This window comes from Gouania willdenowi, chromosome 24 (assembly GCF_900634775.1).
Source record: "Gouania willdenowi chromosome 24, fGouWil2.1, whole genome shotgun sequence".
Lineage (NCBI taxonomy): Eukaryota > Metazoa > Chordata > Actinopteri > Blenniiformes > Gobiesocidae > Gouania > Gouania willdenowi.
In genome coordinates this window covers 3,554,746-3,573,701 of record NC_041066.1, presented here as the reverse complement: position 1 = coordinate 3,573,701, position 18,956 = coordinate 3,554,746, and the positions used below count along the sequence as shown (strand labels likewise).

General features: G+C 37.8%; 1 protein-coding gene across 2 annotated transcripts; it reads right to left on the bottom strand.

The window, feature by feature from the left end:
- Window positions 1–617: 617 nt before the first annotated feature.
- Window positions 618–18,914, bottom strand: gopc (golgi-associated PDZ and coiled-coil motif containing). Of its 2 annotated transcripts, XM_028440171.1 has the most exons (9): window positions 18,473–18,914; window positions 14,674–14,838; window positions 11,856–11,879; window positions 6,358–6,533; window positions 4,861–5,026; window positions 4,689–4,784; window positions 2,404–2,568; window positions 2,173–2,338; window positions 618–1,959 (listed from the first exon to the last, which is right to left on the bottom strand). In XM_028440171.1, exons 1-9 carry the CDS (start codon window positions 18,731–18,733, stop codon window positions 1,844–1,846), a joined length of 1,335 nt encoding a protein of 444 aa, XP_028295972.1. In that variant the 5' UTR covers window positions 18,734–18,914; the 3' UTR covers window positions 618–1,843. The 2 variants fall into 2 exon arrangements, with proteins under 2 accessions (XP_028295972.1, XP_028295973.1); XM_028440172.1 differs by lacking the exon at window positions 11,856–11,879.
- Between the last annotated feature and the right edge of the window lie 42 nt (window positions 18,915–18,956).

Genomic DNA, 18,956 nt, shown 5'->3' with positions numbered 1-18,956 from the left:
GAAAATTTTCATTATACTTATTTTAAAAAATCATTGATTTCAAGCATAAGCAAAAAACTGCATTTTTAATTTACTTATTCCACCAAGGAGTTAATCCCTTTCACTGGTATTAGTTTGTCTGTTAGCAGGATTACGTCATCAGTACTTGAAAGAGCAACTAAACCCCAAACCCACTTTTTTCTGCTGAATGCATACAGTATGTATAAAGACTTCAGCCAAAGACAGAACTAAGGCCATGGAAGATTAACCACCATGATCTCTCATCATTGGTAGAATTTCAAAAATTCACATCCCAGATCATCATGACTGATCTTTATCTAATTTGACTCAGTTATGTAAGGTTGGGTTCCTCAATTATCCCAAAGTTTCATCCAGATAGGATCCAGATTGCACATTTAATTGCAATTTTCTTAAAAAAAAATGGGTGTGCCCATACACGTGAACCTGCTGTATGTTGATTGTCAAAGTGTGAATGATCATGGTACCATGATCAGGATTAAACATCCAGATAACTGACAATATCTGACTAAGAGAATATTTGGGTCTTAGTGGAGGTTTGTGCTGAGCGCTCTTGTCTGTTAAACAGCAGTATCGATTTTGTAAATGTGTTGAATGTACAAGGTAAAATTGGACCATTCCACCTTTAATCAAAGTCGAGCGGTGTGTAAATATCATTTTATTCAACCCAGCCAGTTCATACAAAACACTTAAAGCTGCATTCAATGAATTGCAGCACAATAAACAATACAAAATACTGCAACACACACACAAGTTTTAGGAGTCTGGAGTTATTAGAGTAATGTCCACTGCCAGTGCATCAGACAAATAATGTAACCACACACGCAGCCCTCATTCACCACAATAGGAAAAGTGATGCTTTAGAGGATTTAAAATTGTATGCAATTTAGTAACATGCTGTCTTTCTACTTCTAACAACATAAATGAGGCCCATGTGCTGCTTGTTCCACCTTAAAATGGACCAGTCTAAGTTACAAGGACCTTCTCTAAGGTGCCATTTTCCAAACACTGTGAAGCTACCTGAAATTCCAAAATATGACACTTTTTAAAGTTCGAGCGCAAAAAAGGCAGCAGCTTGATCAAACCATACTGTCTTCAGTAATGACAAAGTCACTGCTCATTAGCTTTTAAAGATCTCTATAGACTGTTGGCTTGCTTTAAAAACTGTACGATATGTAAGATGACACAGTAGCAATAAAGCCTTGCTCATTGGTTCATTTCCCACCTGCTAGCTCTCAGTTAGCAGCTTTTTATTGAATTCAATTTTTGGTGCCTTCAGCAGGGGCCCCTCACTACAGAATGCAGCTCAATGATTGCTCATGATTGGCTTCTTTGGATACATGGTGAACACAGAAAGCTAACTTCTAAAACTTTGACAAGTGACCTGCTGCTGAATCTGGCTTTATGTTGCTCACATCGTTCCTACTTTCACCACAAAGATTTCTAAGCTACTTGAGCTCTAAGCAGTCAACGTGTTTGTTCTAAGGTTGCAGGGCCAATTAATGTTCATCTTTTAAAAACTCTCAACTGTAACTGAGAACAATTCTTTCATTCAAACTAATTTCTCTTTTTTGGTACAATTTTTAATAAAATGTTTGTGTATGTAAAGTAACTTCCTCTGACGTGCAACTGTGTGTCATCCCACTTCCACACACACACACACACACACACACACTCTGTATTACATCAGTTACTGGCCGACTACTATGAGCAAACAGAAGGCAACAACCTGCTCAAAGTAATTTCCCATTGTTCTAAGGATTGTCTTTATATTCCTTTGTAGGTTTTCCTTATTTGTCCATACTTTATAGATATTGTCAGACTTCTAGAAGGAAGAACCAGTCTCAGGAAGCTTTGTAATGGTTTCCTCTGTTGGTGTCTCACAAGAGTTCACAGGACCTCCATCCTCGGGTCCATTGCGAAGAGACAGTTTCTCCAACGCTGACGAGGAAACAATGATTAAGATTAAACATGGAGCCAAAAACCAAGTGTGTACAACAAGGACCGACTTAACACAACAGACCAATACAGATACCAAATGAGCATTCCTATTTACTGCATAAAGAATGTGAGAAGCAGCCTTTGTAGTGGAGAATTAAAGGTCCATCCCAACAATACAGAGTGACGGATTCCCATCTTTCTCTGATCTCTTACCTTGGAGTGATGCCGAGCTGTTGCTTGGTGGAGATGTGCCATTGCCTTCCAGTTCATCCAGATAAAGCCTGTAGCGATGGCCATCGTCATCCTCATACTCCACATTCTCATCATCGCTGTCCACCTCTGGAGCCACGTACACAACCTCAAACTCAATCTGCCCTCGCTAATGCACACAAAGTCAGAGTCAGACACTGAGGAACGCAACAAGTGTGCATGTGTGTGTGTTACCTGCTGGGAAAGAATGGTGACAGCTTCCTTGTGCTTGGCGTCTCGCAGATTGATACTGTTAACAGCAAGAATGGCGTCTCCTACATGCAGACCTCCACATCTGTCTGCCGGCTGACTGGGATGAATCTCTGAGATTAGGATAGGAACGCCATGCTCCTTCCCACCCTGCGGAAAAAAAAAAACCACACAGCAGCAGAACAACAATAAGGGGCTGATCTACTAAAGGTCTGCAACAACTCTTCTATTTAAATTTATTCTGTAGCCTACATAAGTAAATGAAGTCAGTGTATTCACTAAAATAAATGAGTGTTCGTGCAGTTATCGGCTCAGAAGGAACTGCACCACAACCTCCAACTACACAGCTTCCAATTTAATCCTGAAAAGCTTTGATTATGGGCGCTACTGCTGTAACAGTAGACTTTCAGTAACCGCCCCCTCCCCTCCGTCCCCGCACACACAGAATCAAAACCCATCACAACTGCTAGCTAACGAGCTAAACAGTGTGGACACTTTTGCCCCAGAGGTCATTTGAGGTGGAAGACTTTTCGCCTCCAGAGTCTCCTCCCAACAGTCACAACCATGGTGGACCAGAGCCATACATGTTTGAGCCTTTAGCACAGACAGGAGCCGGTGGTTAGGAGGATGAGGAGGTGGAGATGCAGGAGAGGATGGGTGACACTTGTGAGTGGTATTGAATACTGAACTCTATCAATCCAACCTACGTACTACAGTTTGCAAGGAGGTGGGTGTCAGGTTTTATAGGAAAGGCTGGGCCAACAGATACAAAATACAGTAAGCAAAACATTCAACTGTGAGCCAGATAGCAAAATAATAGGTGACATGGTGGTAGCAGCGCACTTTTACGGAAGAACTAAACAAGCTACAGACATTTTTTTTTTATGAAAGTGGAGACTTTAATCTTTTAGAAGCTGGTGTCAGATTTCAGATTGTCATAGTACATAGTATTCTAAAACGGCTGACACTAAGGGGGGTAGAAATTCTGAAAATGGCTGGCACTGAATGAGTTAAGCATGCAAGAGTATTTCTAAAGGTGCAGTATTATGATGAGTTGAAAAAGTTTAGTTTCCTCTAGGCTTTACACAATCAGGATTTTTGGGCCGAATACCGATCAGTGTTTTATAAAAACAATCATCGATCCCATCATATGAATTCAGGTTGTTTTTTTCTTTTGGCACTACCTGATTCACGGAAAATCAAACGGTACTATATTTCGGAACCTAAGTGCTGTTTTGTGACTGTGACGGAGTGGAAGAGTTCAAAAATTCCATGCAGGACTTGAATATAACATTTGTTGTCAGTGTGTGTGTGTGTGTGAGTGTGGGTGCGTGGCCCTTTAACTGCTCAACCAGTGTGCGAAGTGAGGGAGCGTGTTCAACTGGAGCAGATTGATTATAATGCCGTTTTTGAGGAATTGGCAAAATAAACGTTGCAGCTGTTGATTTAAACTGGAGTCCCGTGTCATATTCAATGACTGCTGTGAAGCAAGGAGTTCTGTCTGACAGAAGTGTCCGGTATGAAAGCGAAAGTAAAGCTCATGTGAGTGTTGGAAACAGCCGACTCAGCAGATAGTTGAGAGTTTACTTCCCTGTGGCGCAGAGCGAGCGCTCACAATCAGTTCCACTTTTAGTCGCCGTTATACTGCCTCGTATCGCCTTTATGGAATAATCTGACATGTTTGTAACCCAATGCGATGCAGCAGTTGGACAAAACAATGGAATATCATCTTAAATTGACTATTTCTGTGGTCGAAAGAGGTAAAGAGGAGAAGGAAGACTGTTAATGATTTACTACTGCTGTTGCTGAAGCAGCGTGTGTTTACGTCTACTCATGCATATGCATGAAGGAGCGCTCTAAAAGGGACTTTTCAGAAGGCTAAAACTCCAGAAAACAGGTGTTTGCAAAAAAAAACCTTAAACTATGTTGTTGGGGTTCTTAGAACAACTGAAGATGAGTTAAAAATAGCACAATACTGGACCTTTACATTAGTCAAACTAACTCAAAGGGTTGATCATTGTGGATTTAAATAGCTTGAGGCTACATTCCTAACTCATTCTACTGTGTATTACTCAGGTTGCTACTTCTTCTATATGGGTGCAGTTTCAAGTGTGAAAAATCCACTCATAAAACCTTTGACAAACATCTGATTAGAATCCTTCTGTTCTGTCTTGACAGAAAATAAATTATGATAATTGTGCTTAAAAAGTAGACAACATAAACAAAGAGAAATCAATATTCAGTAATATACAGTAATTCTGTAATCTTACAGTGATTGATATTCCCAGGCCTTCGTGATCCTCTTTGACCAGTGCCACCTTTCTGATTGGGCCAACTCCCTGGGTCTTCTTTAACATGTCTGGGTCCTTAATTAACAGGAAAAAAACAGATGTGAAAAGACAACAAAGTGCAGTTTTTGTCGCTTTCTGATTGGTCACTCACATGTCCCACCGGAGAGGACAGAGGCTTCTTATGGTCGCTGCGACCTCTGCATGCTCGGATGACAGTCTTATGACGGTGAAGGTGAATCTCTGCTTCCAGCTGATTCCACAGCTTGTCATGTGCAGGACCTTTCATGTCACGGCCTAGTAACTGGATCTGCTGAACCCTGCGAGATGAACCCAAACATTAGGGCCTCTTTGCACCACAGGATTTGATGACGTCTTACTGTATATCCTTATTTTCTGGGGCCAAATATCAACCTACATAGAAAGTTTAATTTTAAAATATTGGTTCATATATGTTCCCAACAACTACTTTCACATTCAGAGTTGGGAAGCAGGAATGAGTGGGAACTTTGTGAAAATTCTACAAACTGATTACTTTAAAAAAAGAAGTTCATTTCAAATATAAATTCTCTGAATTTATTAAAAACAATATTTTTGTTTTTGAAGAAACGTTTGATACGTGACATTTTATGCACGTTTATAAAAAATAAATGTACAGGTATTATATTGCACCATAAAATAAAAATGACTGGGAGCATTACAATTGTAAAAAAAAACTTCTCAATTCACATTCTAAAATCTAAACAATGCAAGAATAAAGAAAGAAGAATCATTGTATATTCTCTAAAACAGCCACCAAATATCTCTCTTTTTACATGTTTATCTTATTTGTGTTTACATGTTTTAATTTAAAATTTTTAAGTGTATAGCCTCCTGTACTTTTATCTATATATATAGCAAAAGGGTGATGTAGTCAATACATAAACTCAAAGATATTTGGCAAACCATGAGGAACAGATTTATTTTCTGTTCGTATAGGCTACTCGGGGTGATGATTTTGATTACTTGCTGGCATATTTTCTGTGAGCTTTTATTTCATGCTCTGTTCTTGTTTTACTCTGTAGTATCGGGTTACTAGTCTGTGTTGGCATTTCCTGGTCTGCGGTTTTAGGCTCCTGTCTGTGGATGCAGCCATTCCCTGTCTGTCACTATAAATAAGAATATATTATTATACATCACATGATATATTTACAGACTTACAGATACACACAGTTGATATTAACTCAGGAGCATAATCACAGAAAGCTTTGAAAAATACATTCTGAAGAGTCTAGGCTTATCATTAACTATGAGGTGACCAATGAAGTGTGATTAACAACCAAAAGTAAAACTGAGAATATCACTCCTCTTGACAAATACAAAGTAGCAAATTTATACACATGGATAAGCAGTGCTACAAGTATTATCATCTTCACTTATGTAATTAGAAAATGGTTGTAATTAGGGCTGTACAGCACCATTTTCTTCCAGATAATATTTTTTTATTTTAAGGACTGTTACAGAGGATATTTAGGGTGTGTGCGTGATGTTTTTTTTTTTTTTTGGATAAAGTGGTTCCAAGTTTGAATAGGTTTGAAACAAAACAGATCCAATGTACGCCTGTGGCCTTAACCTCATCACTGGCAACTGGTTTAGTGACAGAAGTGCTTACCTGCCAGCCAGCTCTTTGTCCAAATACTTGGCAGCTAGTCTGGCTCCATACACTTCAGCCTGCAGCACTGCCATGTGTCTGCGGAGCGCTTCATTCTCTTTCTTATACAGTCGTACTTCTGTCTCCAGCCGGGTTTCTGCTAGTTTCTCCTTCCTACTGAACTCCAGCTCTTGTTCCTAGAATGAAGCCATTCCACGTCAAAATGACGACACATCAGAATTAATATATATATATATATATTAATCCCCGGAAATATCACCGTCCTTACTCTGGGAAACTGGCAAGGCTGTCATTAGAGGGAAGATTATATCATACTCTTCTTTTAAGAAAAAACAGGAACAGATGGCAGAAAAAACACTTGAAGAAAAGATCAAAAAACTTACGGAAGAATACGCAGCTAACCCTTCTGAACTTTTATGGGAAAAACTCCAAAATACAAAACTTAATCTGAATATCATCTTATCTAAAAAAACCGACTTCATTTTGCAACAATTACGATACAAAAACTTTGACTACAATAATAAATCAGGCAAATATTTAGCAAATCAGCTCAAACATAGTAAAGAAAATTCCTTTATAGCAGCAATTTCTGATAACGCAGGTCAAACTTTAAACTTACCTCAGGACATTAATAACATCTTTCATGATTATTATCAAAACTTATACTCATCAAATTTAAACCCTGACCCTGAAGATATTAAAACCTTTCTTAATAAACTAAACCTACCACAGCTCACTATAGATCAGAAAACCACCTTAGACTCACCATTAACCTTACAAGAATTACAAAATGCTTTAGATAGCATGTCAACAGGCAAAGCACCAGGTCCAGATGGGTTCCCTGCTGAATTCCTTAAACATTTCTGGTCAATGCTGGCTCCACTATTTTTCAGAGTAGTAACAGAGATCAAAAATAAAGGGCATGTAGGAGGTCACATGAATACAGCGAACATTAAATTGTTACTTAAACCAGACAAAAACCCCATATTACCCTCAAGCTATCGTCCCATCTCACTTATTAACACAGACTTAAAAATTATTTCCAAAGCACTCACATCCAGGTTAGAGAAAGTAGTACAGTCAATTATACACCAAGACCAGACAGGTTTTATTAAAAATAGACACTCCACAGACAATGTGAGAAGACTGTTTAATGTGATCAACATGGCACAGAACTCTAAAAAGAAAACAATAATCTTGTCACTCGATGCAGAAAAAGCATTTGATAGAGTAAACTGGTCATTCCTCCTAACTGTCCTTGGCAAATTTGGCTTCGGAGAATCATTCATACAATGGATCTCCACCCTGTACAATAAACCTAAGGCCTCAGTAACCACAAACAAAATAACATCCCAAGCTTCACACTGCAGAGGGGAACCAGACAAGGCTGTCCACTCTCACCTTTGCTTTTTGCAATATTCGTTGAACCTCTCGCAGCAGCTGTACGTCAGAACTCTGTTATTAAAGGAATCCACTCATCCATCTCAGAACACAAAATTAATCTCTACGCGGATGACATTTTACTCTATTTGGAAGAACCGCAATCCTCTTTAGAGGAAGTATTTAATCTAATAAACAGCTTCTCTAAATTATCAGACTATTCCATTAACTGGACAAAATCATCAATCCTCCCTTTGACAAAAAACTCTTGGAATCCTGCACACCAAAATCCACAACACCCCTCCACCACAAATACAATTAAATATCTAGGCTTAAATATATCACCAAACTTAAATGAATTAATTAAACTAAATCATGATCCGATGTTGGACAAAGTCACAGAAGATCTGCGGAGATGGAACAATCTCCCCATCTCACTACTTGGCAGGATAGCCTCAGTTAAAATGAAAATCTTACCAAAAATAAACTACTTGTTCTCAATGATACCACTAAAACCACCAAAACAATGGTTTCAAAGATTAGATTCTACAACTACAAAATTCTATACTAGAAATAAAAAACCTAAAATAAGCCTTTCTACCCTTCAAAAAAACAAAGACGAGGGTGGTTTAGAAGCCCCTAATTTCATGCATTATTACTTAGCAAACCAAATACTATATTTAACAGAATGGCTAAATCCAAAAGAATACTACAACACCTGGCTAGAAATAGAACAGTTAGACTGCAAACACATTAAACTCTCTGATCTCCCTTTTATCACTGCGACCCTCAAACATCACAACTGCTTTAAAAACCCACTAATTGCCTCCACACTGACTGCATGGTGGAAAGCCCTGGACATCACAAATGGCCAATTAAAAACTAGTATACTCTCTCCAATCTGGCACAACCCCGACTTTAAAAATAAAAAAACACCACTCTATCTGAAGACATGGGAAGAGAGTGGAATCACTCATCTCCAAGACCTTTTTGAAAATGACAAGATCAGGTCATATAACAATCTAACCCAAGCATTCGATATAAATAAAAGTAACTTTCTACAGTACTTACAAGTAACAGAGACAATAAAGAAAACCACTCCACTAGACTTAACTACGTTACAACCTCCAGAACTGGCTATATATATGAAAAAAATCTCAACAAAATCAAAAAAACTCTCAAAAATATACAGAGCGCTTTCGAACACTAACTGTAATTACTTACCAATCGCGAAGTGGGAGGCCGAACTCTCAATCACCCCGAGCACTGATTTCTGGGCAGAAATTTGTTGTAATACTTTTAAGATGACAAAAAACACAAACCTTCAGCTAATTCAATACAAGGTCCTCCACAGATCCCACATTACCCAACAGAAAATGCATAAAATGGGCTTCTCAGCAACAGACATCTGCTCTCAGTGCACCCAGAATACAGCGGATTCCTATTTACATGCCTTATGGCTTTGCTCCCCAGTTCAACACTTTTGGATTCTAATCACTGAAAAACTGTCCTCCATTTTGGACTACAGAATTCCTTTATCTCCAAATCTTTGTTTGATTGGAGACCTGACAATGCTTCAACCTCCAGCAAACCAATCACAATCAATCCTTGCGGCACTAGCCATAGCAAAAAAAACAATATTACTAAATTGGAAAGACAAAAAATCCTTAAACATAAACCAATGGCAAAATCTCCTCACAGAATTTATTTCCATGGAAAAGATGTCTGCTCTCAGAAAACAAAAAAAAATAACGTGCTTTGAGGAGCGTTGGACTCCTTTTTTAATTGCATTAAATCTAAATTTTTAAAAGCCTGATGATCTAGCCTGCAAGCGACTGCCAGCACCACTCAAAAGAAAAAAAAAAAGAAAAAAAAAAAAAAAAAAAAAAAAAAAAAAAAAAAAAAAAAAAAAAAAAATATATATATATATATATATATATATATATATATATATATATATATATATATATATAGTGAGAGAGAGAGAGATTGATAGTGTATATTGATGTAAAATTTATGTACATAACCTTTTCCTCTTATTTAATTGTACATTTTGTTCCACACACTATATATAGTAAAAACATTGTCATCTTTATTTTATCTTATTGTTTTGCACACACACTTTTCATGTGTACATTGTTCGATGTCACACTTGCTTTGGCAATGTAAACCTGTTTTTCATGCCAATAAAGCTGTTTTGAATTGAATTGAGAGAGAGAGAGAGAGAGAGAGAGGTCTGATTCTTTTTTTTTTTTTGCTTGCTGCAAAAAACCACAATTCATACAAAACATAATTAAAAACATTACAAATTAAAAAGATCAGATTCTCATTTGGACACATCAGAAACTTAAAAAAGTAAAGGCCTCTGTGAGACGGAAAAAAACAAATTCACGATCTGAAACGACAAAAAAATAATACTGTTTTTTTTGTGTTATCTTTCTTTAAATCACTACCCCAAGATGACATAGAAATGCCTCACATGCATGTTTTTGGTTAATAGTATCACACATTTACACGCTATTTTTCACCCGAAAACAAGTGAGAATGTCTAGAACAGGGGTCACCAACATGGTGCCCCACATGGACCATGTGAGGGGCCCTCAGGAGCTCTAGTCACTAATCGGCTTTATCTATAATCTGATTAACGTTCCAGGATTCAAACTCCCAAAGCTAAATAAAGGTGACAGATGTAGATAGTAGCCTACTTAAATACTGCTGCACCTGATACAGTTTCCGGATTAAATGACCATCTTTAAATGTTTATTTTCACTAAAACAATGTGACCAATGTTTCTAAGTGCTGCAGATTTGGTGTAAGGTTTCTGGTATGTTATATATGTAATATAAATTTAAAAACGCAAGTTGGATTTTCATTAAAAAAAATGTTGCATTTTATAACTGTTACATGTTATACGATTAGCTAAAAGTTGTTTGTTAGTAGCTAGTAAAATAGGAAGATGATAGTTTTCTATGAAATTTCATGAAAATTAAACAATCGCATAAATTAATAATAATAAATCAATTTCATATAGCGCTTTTTTGGACACTCAGTCGCTTTACAGAATTAAGGGATTATTCTTTCACTCCACACTTATCAGAATCAGAATTCCTTCAGAATCAGAATTCCTTCAGAATCAGAATTCCTTTATTAGTGGAATTAATAAATTAATAAATTAATAATCCTTTATTAGTGGAATTAATAAATTCCACTAAGCTACTATTGTAGCCACAGCTGCCCTGAGGCTGCCAAAGTGCGCCATCGGCCCCTCCGACCACCACCGACACTCACTACATTCATACTAGGCAATGTGGGTGAAGTGTCCTGACAAAGGACACAATGACAGATACCACTGGGGTGGCTGCCATTAGGAGAAATAAAGTGTTGCATGTTGAAACTTTTCTGACCTTTTTAAGTTACTGCTAGCCTTCCTTATCATCTTACCATCTATTTAAAGTGAAACCATGAAACCACTTTTCTCACAGGTAGGCCTTCAGACTATAAAGTACCTACGAAGTAGATCACAGTTTCAGAAAGGTTGGTCTAGAATGAGTGAGAAATGGACGAATGTGAAACACTATAATCTTGCTCAATCCCCCCCTCCCCCAAATTCAAAATAAGGACCAGAAATAAAACGGCCAAATATAAGTACTTCTATTTCAAACGTAATCTTTACCATTTAAAAAGAAAAAAACTCAATTAAAACATAGACATTAAATAAATGCTCAATCGAAGAAAACGTGCAATGCATTTTGTAAATAATGAATCAGTGCACATCTGAGGTAGAACTCACATCTGACATTAAACAAACAACAGGGTATGTATTAAGAAAATATGGGGGAAAAAAATGGTATTTATTTCCTTCTTTATAATGAAATTATTTTCTTTAAAAAAGTGTTTCTTTGATTCTGTCGATGTTGAAAGAGCTGAGAGACACTCATTATTACAAAGTGAAGAACATGATGCTCTTTCATATCCCAAGCCAACAGAGAAGTTATCAAGCTTCTGTAGTGCTCCCTTTTATGAACACCAGCAGCACACTATAGTTGGACTCTAGAATACTTTAGCTACATCCTCATGAACGAGTTGAGCATATCTGCACAGCGTATTAATGCACTTACCATGTCTTCCAATGACGATGCCGGCTTTAAGGGGAAAGAGCAGAGTAAGAACAGAAGGTCTTAGAATCAGGAAAGTCTCAATTGAAGCAAGACAGAATGACCTCAAACTGAGTTTAATTTGGAAATAAATCAGCTCATTAGCATTGAAGGTAAAAGCTTTTAGAGCAAAGTGACAGCAGTGCAAAGGGGTACTGTGATCAACACTTAAATGTAGTTTTGAAACATGCAAACTGCAATTCTGAATTGAAATGAACAGAAGTAAAGAAGAGACAGCTAATTACAGCTTGTGGAACAATTATCAATCTGTTAGTTTTTGTTAGCTAGGTCTTCATGCTTTAATACAATAGATATTTTAACAGATATAAGTGCAATTCAGGCTACAGACACAGATAAACAAACTAAACAAGAGGAAAAACCCTCAAGTTTAAAAAAGGAAAACATCACAACAAAGCCAGCAATTAATCTGTCCATTCAACCCTTTTGCTGAGAGCAGAACAAAAATGGAATGTTAGCTTGTAACTTAGCTGTTTGAAGCTAATTAACTTGCATCCAAAGAAGCTTTGAAAATAAACCCAAAAGTGGATGAATTAACCTTTCAAAATTGGTGGAAAAACTGATATAGATGTCAACTGGTATCAGATTTTATAGCAAATATCGGCCAATAGTATCACCCTTCTCTACTTTAAATGATGATCATTTTCCACGAGGTGTAACCATGTTAGGTCATCAAAACCAAAAAGCAAACTGCACATTAGTGAAATATTAAAGCCCGTCTCCACAGGGTTTGAGATGTATGCTTGTTGGTGGAAGAACAACAGGAGCAATGGGCTGAAATTTAGCTGAATCTACTGGAACTGGTACTGATGGAAGCACAAATTCATTTAATTTGCTTGATATGAGTTTTGTATTTACTTTTCCATGTTTGTCTCAATGGCCCTCATTTTTCAACTTATACGTTCAGACGTGCATTTGACCATATTCACACAAGTTTCCGCATTATTTTTATGTGAGTGTACGCTGCAACAAGATCTCACATCAGGTCTGTATGCTAAGAATAAAATTGTTAAAATATCTCTCAAAATTTGGACACAATTCAAACAGTATTTTGGTCTGCAATTTTACTCGCATAATGCTCCTTTAGCAGCTAACCACTTTTTTCTTCCTTCTCTCATGAGCTGTTTTAAATATTACTATTGGCTGCTCAAGCTGCTCATTATAAGTCAATGCGTGTTCTCAATCTGAGAATAGGGACAGTCCCATTGCATTATATTCAAGCATAAGTCTCTCACACGACAAATCAAGAGGTAAAAGAAAGACTGAGGTGGAGAAGCAACAGAATAAAGGCAAAAACGTGTGCAGGAGGAACGGACCCAGTGGAGTTTCCTCTGACTGCACGGATTGAAAGTGGATCACGTGCAGTCCACCGCACAGTCTGCCCCGAGTCAGAGAGAGATAATAACTCATGAGATAAATAGCTTGTGAACCTAAGAGGAACATTATCTAAAGTGGACACGGAGTGAACCTTCTCTGATCAGCTGAGCTCAGGAGGCGGTGAAGTGGCTGCTTGTGTGAGGAGCGGCTCTGAGCCTCTTACTGTGCTCAAAGGAGATACATGCTGTCTCTAAAACATCAGAAAACTCTCCAATAAAATAAGATAAAGTCCATACATGTGTTATTTGTCTCTATGGAGAAAGCAGTCGCAAAAAGTTCCACAGTTGTGGGTGTGCATGCAAGTGAGTTTTCCAGGAGGGGAGGGGGGAACGTGGAGCGATTAATGATTTTAAGAACTGCAGCTTTTAAATCAAGTTTTTACACGTTCAAAAAGAACATCTTTGTTTTGCTCCACCTCAGCTGTGAGAATGCCGAAAAACTTTGTTTTCTTGTTTGACCTTAGTGGGCGGGGCCTCCGAAACAGGGGGGCATGATAAAATAATAATGCTCGAATTCAGCCGCCGCATTTATCAATACCCGATCATTTATACGCTGGGATTGGTCAACTACAAACGTTTCATAAATCACACGTTGGTCCTGTCGTATGACCAAATGTGGACTTCTGCACCCATTTTCATGCAAGGTTGATAGATGAGAGCTTGAAATGTGTTGAGGATTCTTCCCAGCACCAACAATAATTTGCTGTTATTTTTCTCGAATGTCCCATTCAAGGCGCAGCCTCTTCCACTGGCTTTGATGAATCATGATTAAAATTAGGTCAATGTGACCAATGTTGGAAGCTTTTCTGATCCTTACTGGTCCACCATTATGGAATTAGAGTATAGCATAGGTAGGACTGCAGTGTTTACCTAAGGTTCTCCAAACTATACTTTGAAGTTGTGTTTATTTCAAGAATTACATTTTTCTTTTTAATTTTGGTTGTTTCTTTTTTTTTTTTTTTAATCTTGCCAGCCTTTGTTGTATTAGGCTGTGAATACTGCTATTGTAGCCACAGCCGCCCTGGAGCAGACTGACGGAAGCGAGGCTGCCATAGCCCCTCCAAACACCACCAACACTCACTCACTCACACACTATATTCATACTAGGCAATGTGGGTGAAGTGCCAGGGACACAATGATAGACACCACTGGGGTGACTGCCACCCCACTGGGGTGACTGCCACCCCACTGTGGCACCTGGAATTCTCAGTGGCCTCCCATCCAACTACTAACCAGGACCAGACCTGCTTTGCTTCAGAGATCTAACGGTACAATGACAGGCTGGTATGGCCACATATCAATCTTGTCTGATTGATCATTTACCTCTCTATAATTGGAAAGCTGCAGCCTTTGTGATGTGCGTCACTCGGTTAATGTCTCCAACTTACTAGTCGGTCTTTGATGGTGTCCGAGTCCTCAGCTTGCCCATGCTTGTTGTGAAGCTGCAGCTGAAGGGAATGAAGCTGCAGCAACAAGTCATGAACCTCTTTTTCCATGACAGTTCGTTCAGCTTTAGCCTCTGTCAACTCAGAGCGAAGGTCCACCAGCTGAGCCTGAAGTGGAAGAAGAAAGAAAAACAACACAGCTTCATAACAGCAGGTAAGAGAGAAATACCTCACTCATTTCTTTTACAAGCCACTCCATGTGTTCACTGTGTGTGTGTGTGTGTGTGTTTTTTAGCTAGTTAGGTATATTATGGTCAGGGTATGAAAGTATAAATCGTTGTCAGACAGGATTTAACTGCTTGAAAAATGGAAAAACTGCACTGTTTTTCCCTTTTTCGTTTGGGTTACAGGAAACCAAAAAAATTAGTTTCTATCCTGCCTTCCTTATGCACACTGTACACGAAGGCAGTAAGCTCAACACCTTCCGCACATCAAGACTCTGGACACCAGGTTGACCGACTGAGCCCAGGTTTATTGACAGGTGAAAGGGTGAAACAACGATGCCACGAACAGCACAAGATATGGGAGTTGTTTTGCCAAGAACAAACGAGGAATGAAACTAAGCAGTGTTCACCAGACTGCATTACTTCCTGAGTCTAAGTCACGTGACCTACTCTGCGTGCTTTTAAAGGTACAGCTTTCTTATGAGAACCAACTGAATTAACTCAGAAACAAACACACACTAAATCAGGTAATCTGAATAATAGAGGCAGAACAGTTTCTGTTCGTTTCCTTTTCTTGTTTTACCGTAACTGTCAAAGACAGGAATAAGGACACGTGACCAGGAAGTAAAAATAAAAGCGTTAAAATAAAAGCCCTCGGAAGGAAGATATATATATATATATATATATATATATAAAACACTTATAAGGTTACAAAGTGCTTTACAGAGTGCAAAGAGAAAACAGGATTTAAAACATAGACGGAGTAAAAATGGTTCAATAAAATGCACATCAAAAAACATTGGTAGAATATATAAAAAAAATAAATAAATAAAAACATTAAAACGAAATACAGGCCTTCTTATATAGTTAAGTTTTAAGCAAGGATTTAAAATCTGGTATAGAGAGTTTGAGTTCCAGAGCATAGGGGCTCTGAGAATTAAAGTTCAAGATAGATACTGTAGATAGACAGACAAATACATACATGAAAGTTATTTTATGTGAGAAAACACACATTTAAATGTATACTTGTGATGATTTTAGATTTTATTTCTGGAGCTGTAGTTACTCGTTTACGTCACCAGAGGGAGTATCCCCTGAAGTGAGCGCTAGTCGTAGTAACTTTGCTTTTAAGTGTTTATGATTTAAGTGATTATAAGCTTTGTTGCTTTAGCCTACTCCTTTTGAGCTTTCATTCCTATTGATGTATTTTGTTTTTGGTAAAAAAAAATAAAATAAAAAAAAAAAAAATCATGAATGTGAATTGCTCAAATAAACTAGACTTTAGTTCCCATTATTCACTGTCACGGTTGTCACATGTACATGGTTGAAGTTTATCAAAAATATTCATCATGTAAATACTTCTACAGTTGAACTTAAAAGTACATTACCTAATCATTTCATATTAACATAGCTTAACAAAACATATATTTATAGATAGAAAAGCTGTCTAAGATCTCAGATAAAAAGTGAAACTCTGAATCAATAGAGGAGCGGTACAACTGGATATCGTCAGCATAAAAATGATGAGACACATTTTTAAAATCACAGATCAACCGACCAAGAGGCATCAGATACAATAAAAACAAAACAGGCCCCAGAACAGAGCCCTGGGCTACTCCGGCTACTCCACATGACAGGTCGGACACATTGGACATTACATTGTTAATAGCAACATTAAAAGTTATTCCATTTATATAAGAAGTATACCACTGGAGAACAGCACCAGAAAACCCCATATCAGGATAAGACGCTCAACCAGTATAATGTGATCTACAGTGTCAAAGGCAGATGTCAGATCAAGTAAAACTTTGTAACGACCAGAGTCAGCAGCCATCCTCACGTCACTGGAAACTTTCAGAAGAGCAGTTTCAGTGGAGTGGATTGATCTAAAACCAGATTGATATTTATCATAAAAATCATGTCCCATGAATGAGGTCAGCTGCTTACTGAAAAACACCTCTCTCTCGCTCTCTCTATTATGTTAAGCTTTGTTGATATGAAATGATAAGGTAATGTACTTTTAAGTTCAACTGTAAAAGTATTTACATGATGAATGTTCTTGATAAACTTCAACCATGTACATGTGACAACCTTGACAGTGAATAATGGGGAACTAAAGTTTAGTTTAGTTTATTTGAGCAATTCACATTCATATTTTATTCTATTTTTTTTTTTTTTTTTAAACCAAAAACAAAATACATCATTAGAAATGAAAGCTCAAAAGGAGTAGGCTGAAGCAACAAAACTTATAATCACCTAAATCATAAACACATAAACGCAAAGTTACTGCGACTAGCGCTCACTTCAGGGCGACGTAAACAATTAACTACAGCTCCAGAAATAAAATCTAAAATCATCGCAAGCAAACATTTAAATGTGTCTTTTCTCACATAAAATAACTTGTAAGTATGTATTTGTCTGTATGTCTGCCTGTCTATACATTATCTATCTATCTAGAGCTTTATCCCTCAGAGCCCCTAAGCTATGGAACTCAAACTCGCTATACCAGATTTTAAATCCTTGCTTAAAACTTAACTCTATAAGACGGCCTGTATTTTAATTTAATGTATTTATTTATTCATTTTTATGTATTCTACCAATGTTTTTTGATGGACATTTTATGGAACAATTTTTACTCTGTTTTAAATCTTGTTTTCTCTTTGCACTCTGTAAAGTACCTTGTAACCTTACAAGTGCTATCTATCTATCTTAATTATTTTTCTATCATCTAATAATTTATTTAATCATCTATCTAATTAATTATGTCTATATCTGTCTATCTTCCTTCCTTGGGCTTTTATTTTGACAGGGTTTTTTCGTTTTATGATTTGAAACGGAAAGACGAAAAAGGTTGCGTTTTTTCATTTTTCAAGCAGTTAACTCGTGTCTGACAACGATTTATACGTTCATACCGTGACATATTATGTGTGTGTGTTTTTTTAAACAATGTTTCGTCTTTAATGGTGTTTTACAGTGATGTCATTTTGTGCAGCACTTTGTCCCCTCCCCTGGGTTTATTTAAGGTGCTTTACAGCATATATAAAGTTGGATAAATTGTTGGCACGAACATACACACACAAAAAAAACAATTATTTAAACAATGTACTTATTAAAACACTCAGATATTCACCTCTGAATGAAAGAAACCATTTGTAGCTTTATTTCCCCGTTTATCTATTTATTGTCTTCCTCTGCTGGATACAGTACCAGGAAATTATCAGGTTTGGCTAACTTAAAAATTCCCACTTTTTTTCTATCTAAATTCTACAACCATCGGGTAGCAGTTCATATGATCGCTTCAGTATCACCTACAGATTTTCAATTGAAATTTAAAATAACTTAAGTCGTTGTTTCCGTAGTCGCTAGGATCATTTGTGTAGGCGTAACTCTTTTCCCATGGTGACATTTTGTTCATTCATTTTCAAAGATGAAAAGTGAGTTAAATAAGTCTATTTTAAAGTGACATTTCTTTCCAACTAGTGAATCACAGCGATCAGCTCCAGTTGTGCTTTGGGAATGTTGGCAGTGAGCGGACGAAGGTCTGACTATGCGGGGGATACTGTGTTGCTTAAGCTGACCTCCAGTTTGTGATTGAGCTGAAACACCGTCTGCGTTTTGTGGCACAGCTGGGCGAAGCAAGAGCTCAGGCTGGTCATCTTCTGACGACCTTCGTACGTGATGTCCACCTGATCGGGGTCGATCTCTCCCAGCAAGAGATCCACGTCCACGAAGGCTTTGTCGAACTCCTTCTCCAGCACTTCCAACCAGCGAAACATGGACATCCCGGGGCCGAGGCCTGCGCTGTGGCCCGACGGAGAACATCCGGCCGAAGCAGACATGGTTCGGGCTGAGGCGAACACACACGCCCGCTGAACACTAAGTGGGAAAGAAACCGATATCCAGCTTTGGATCCGTGCAGGCCACACCACTGTCACTGCACTGTGAAGAGTGGACACTGGACACCGTTCCGGACTGAACCGCAGTCCTACCCGGAAGTCCTGCGTCACGCTCAATGATCGTTTATTAACGTCTGTCTATGCAGTCAGGAGCAATAGATAACAG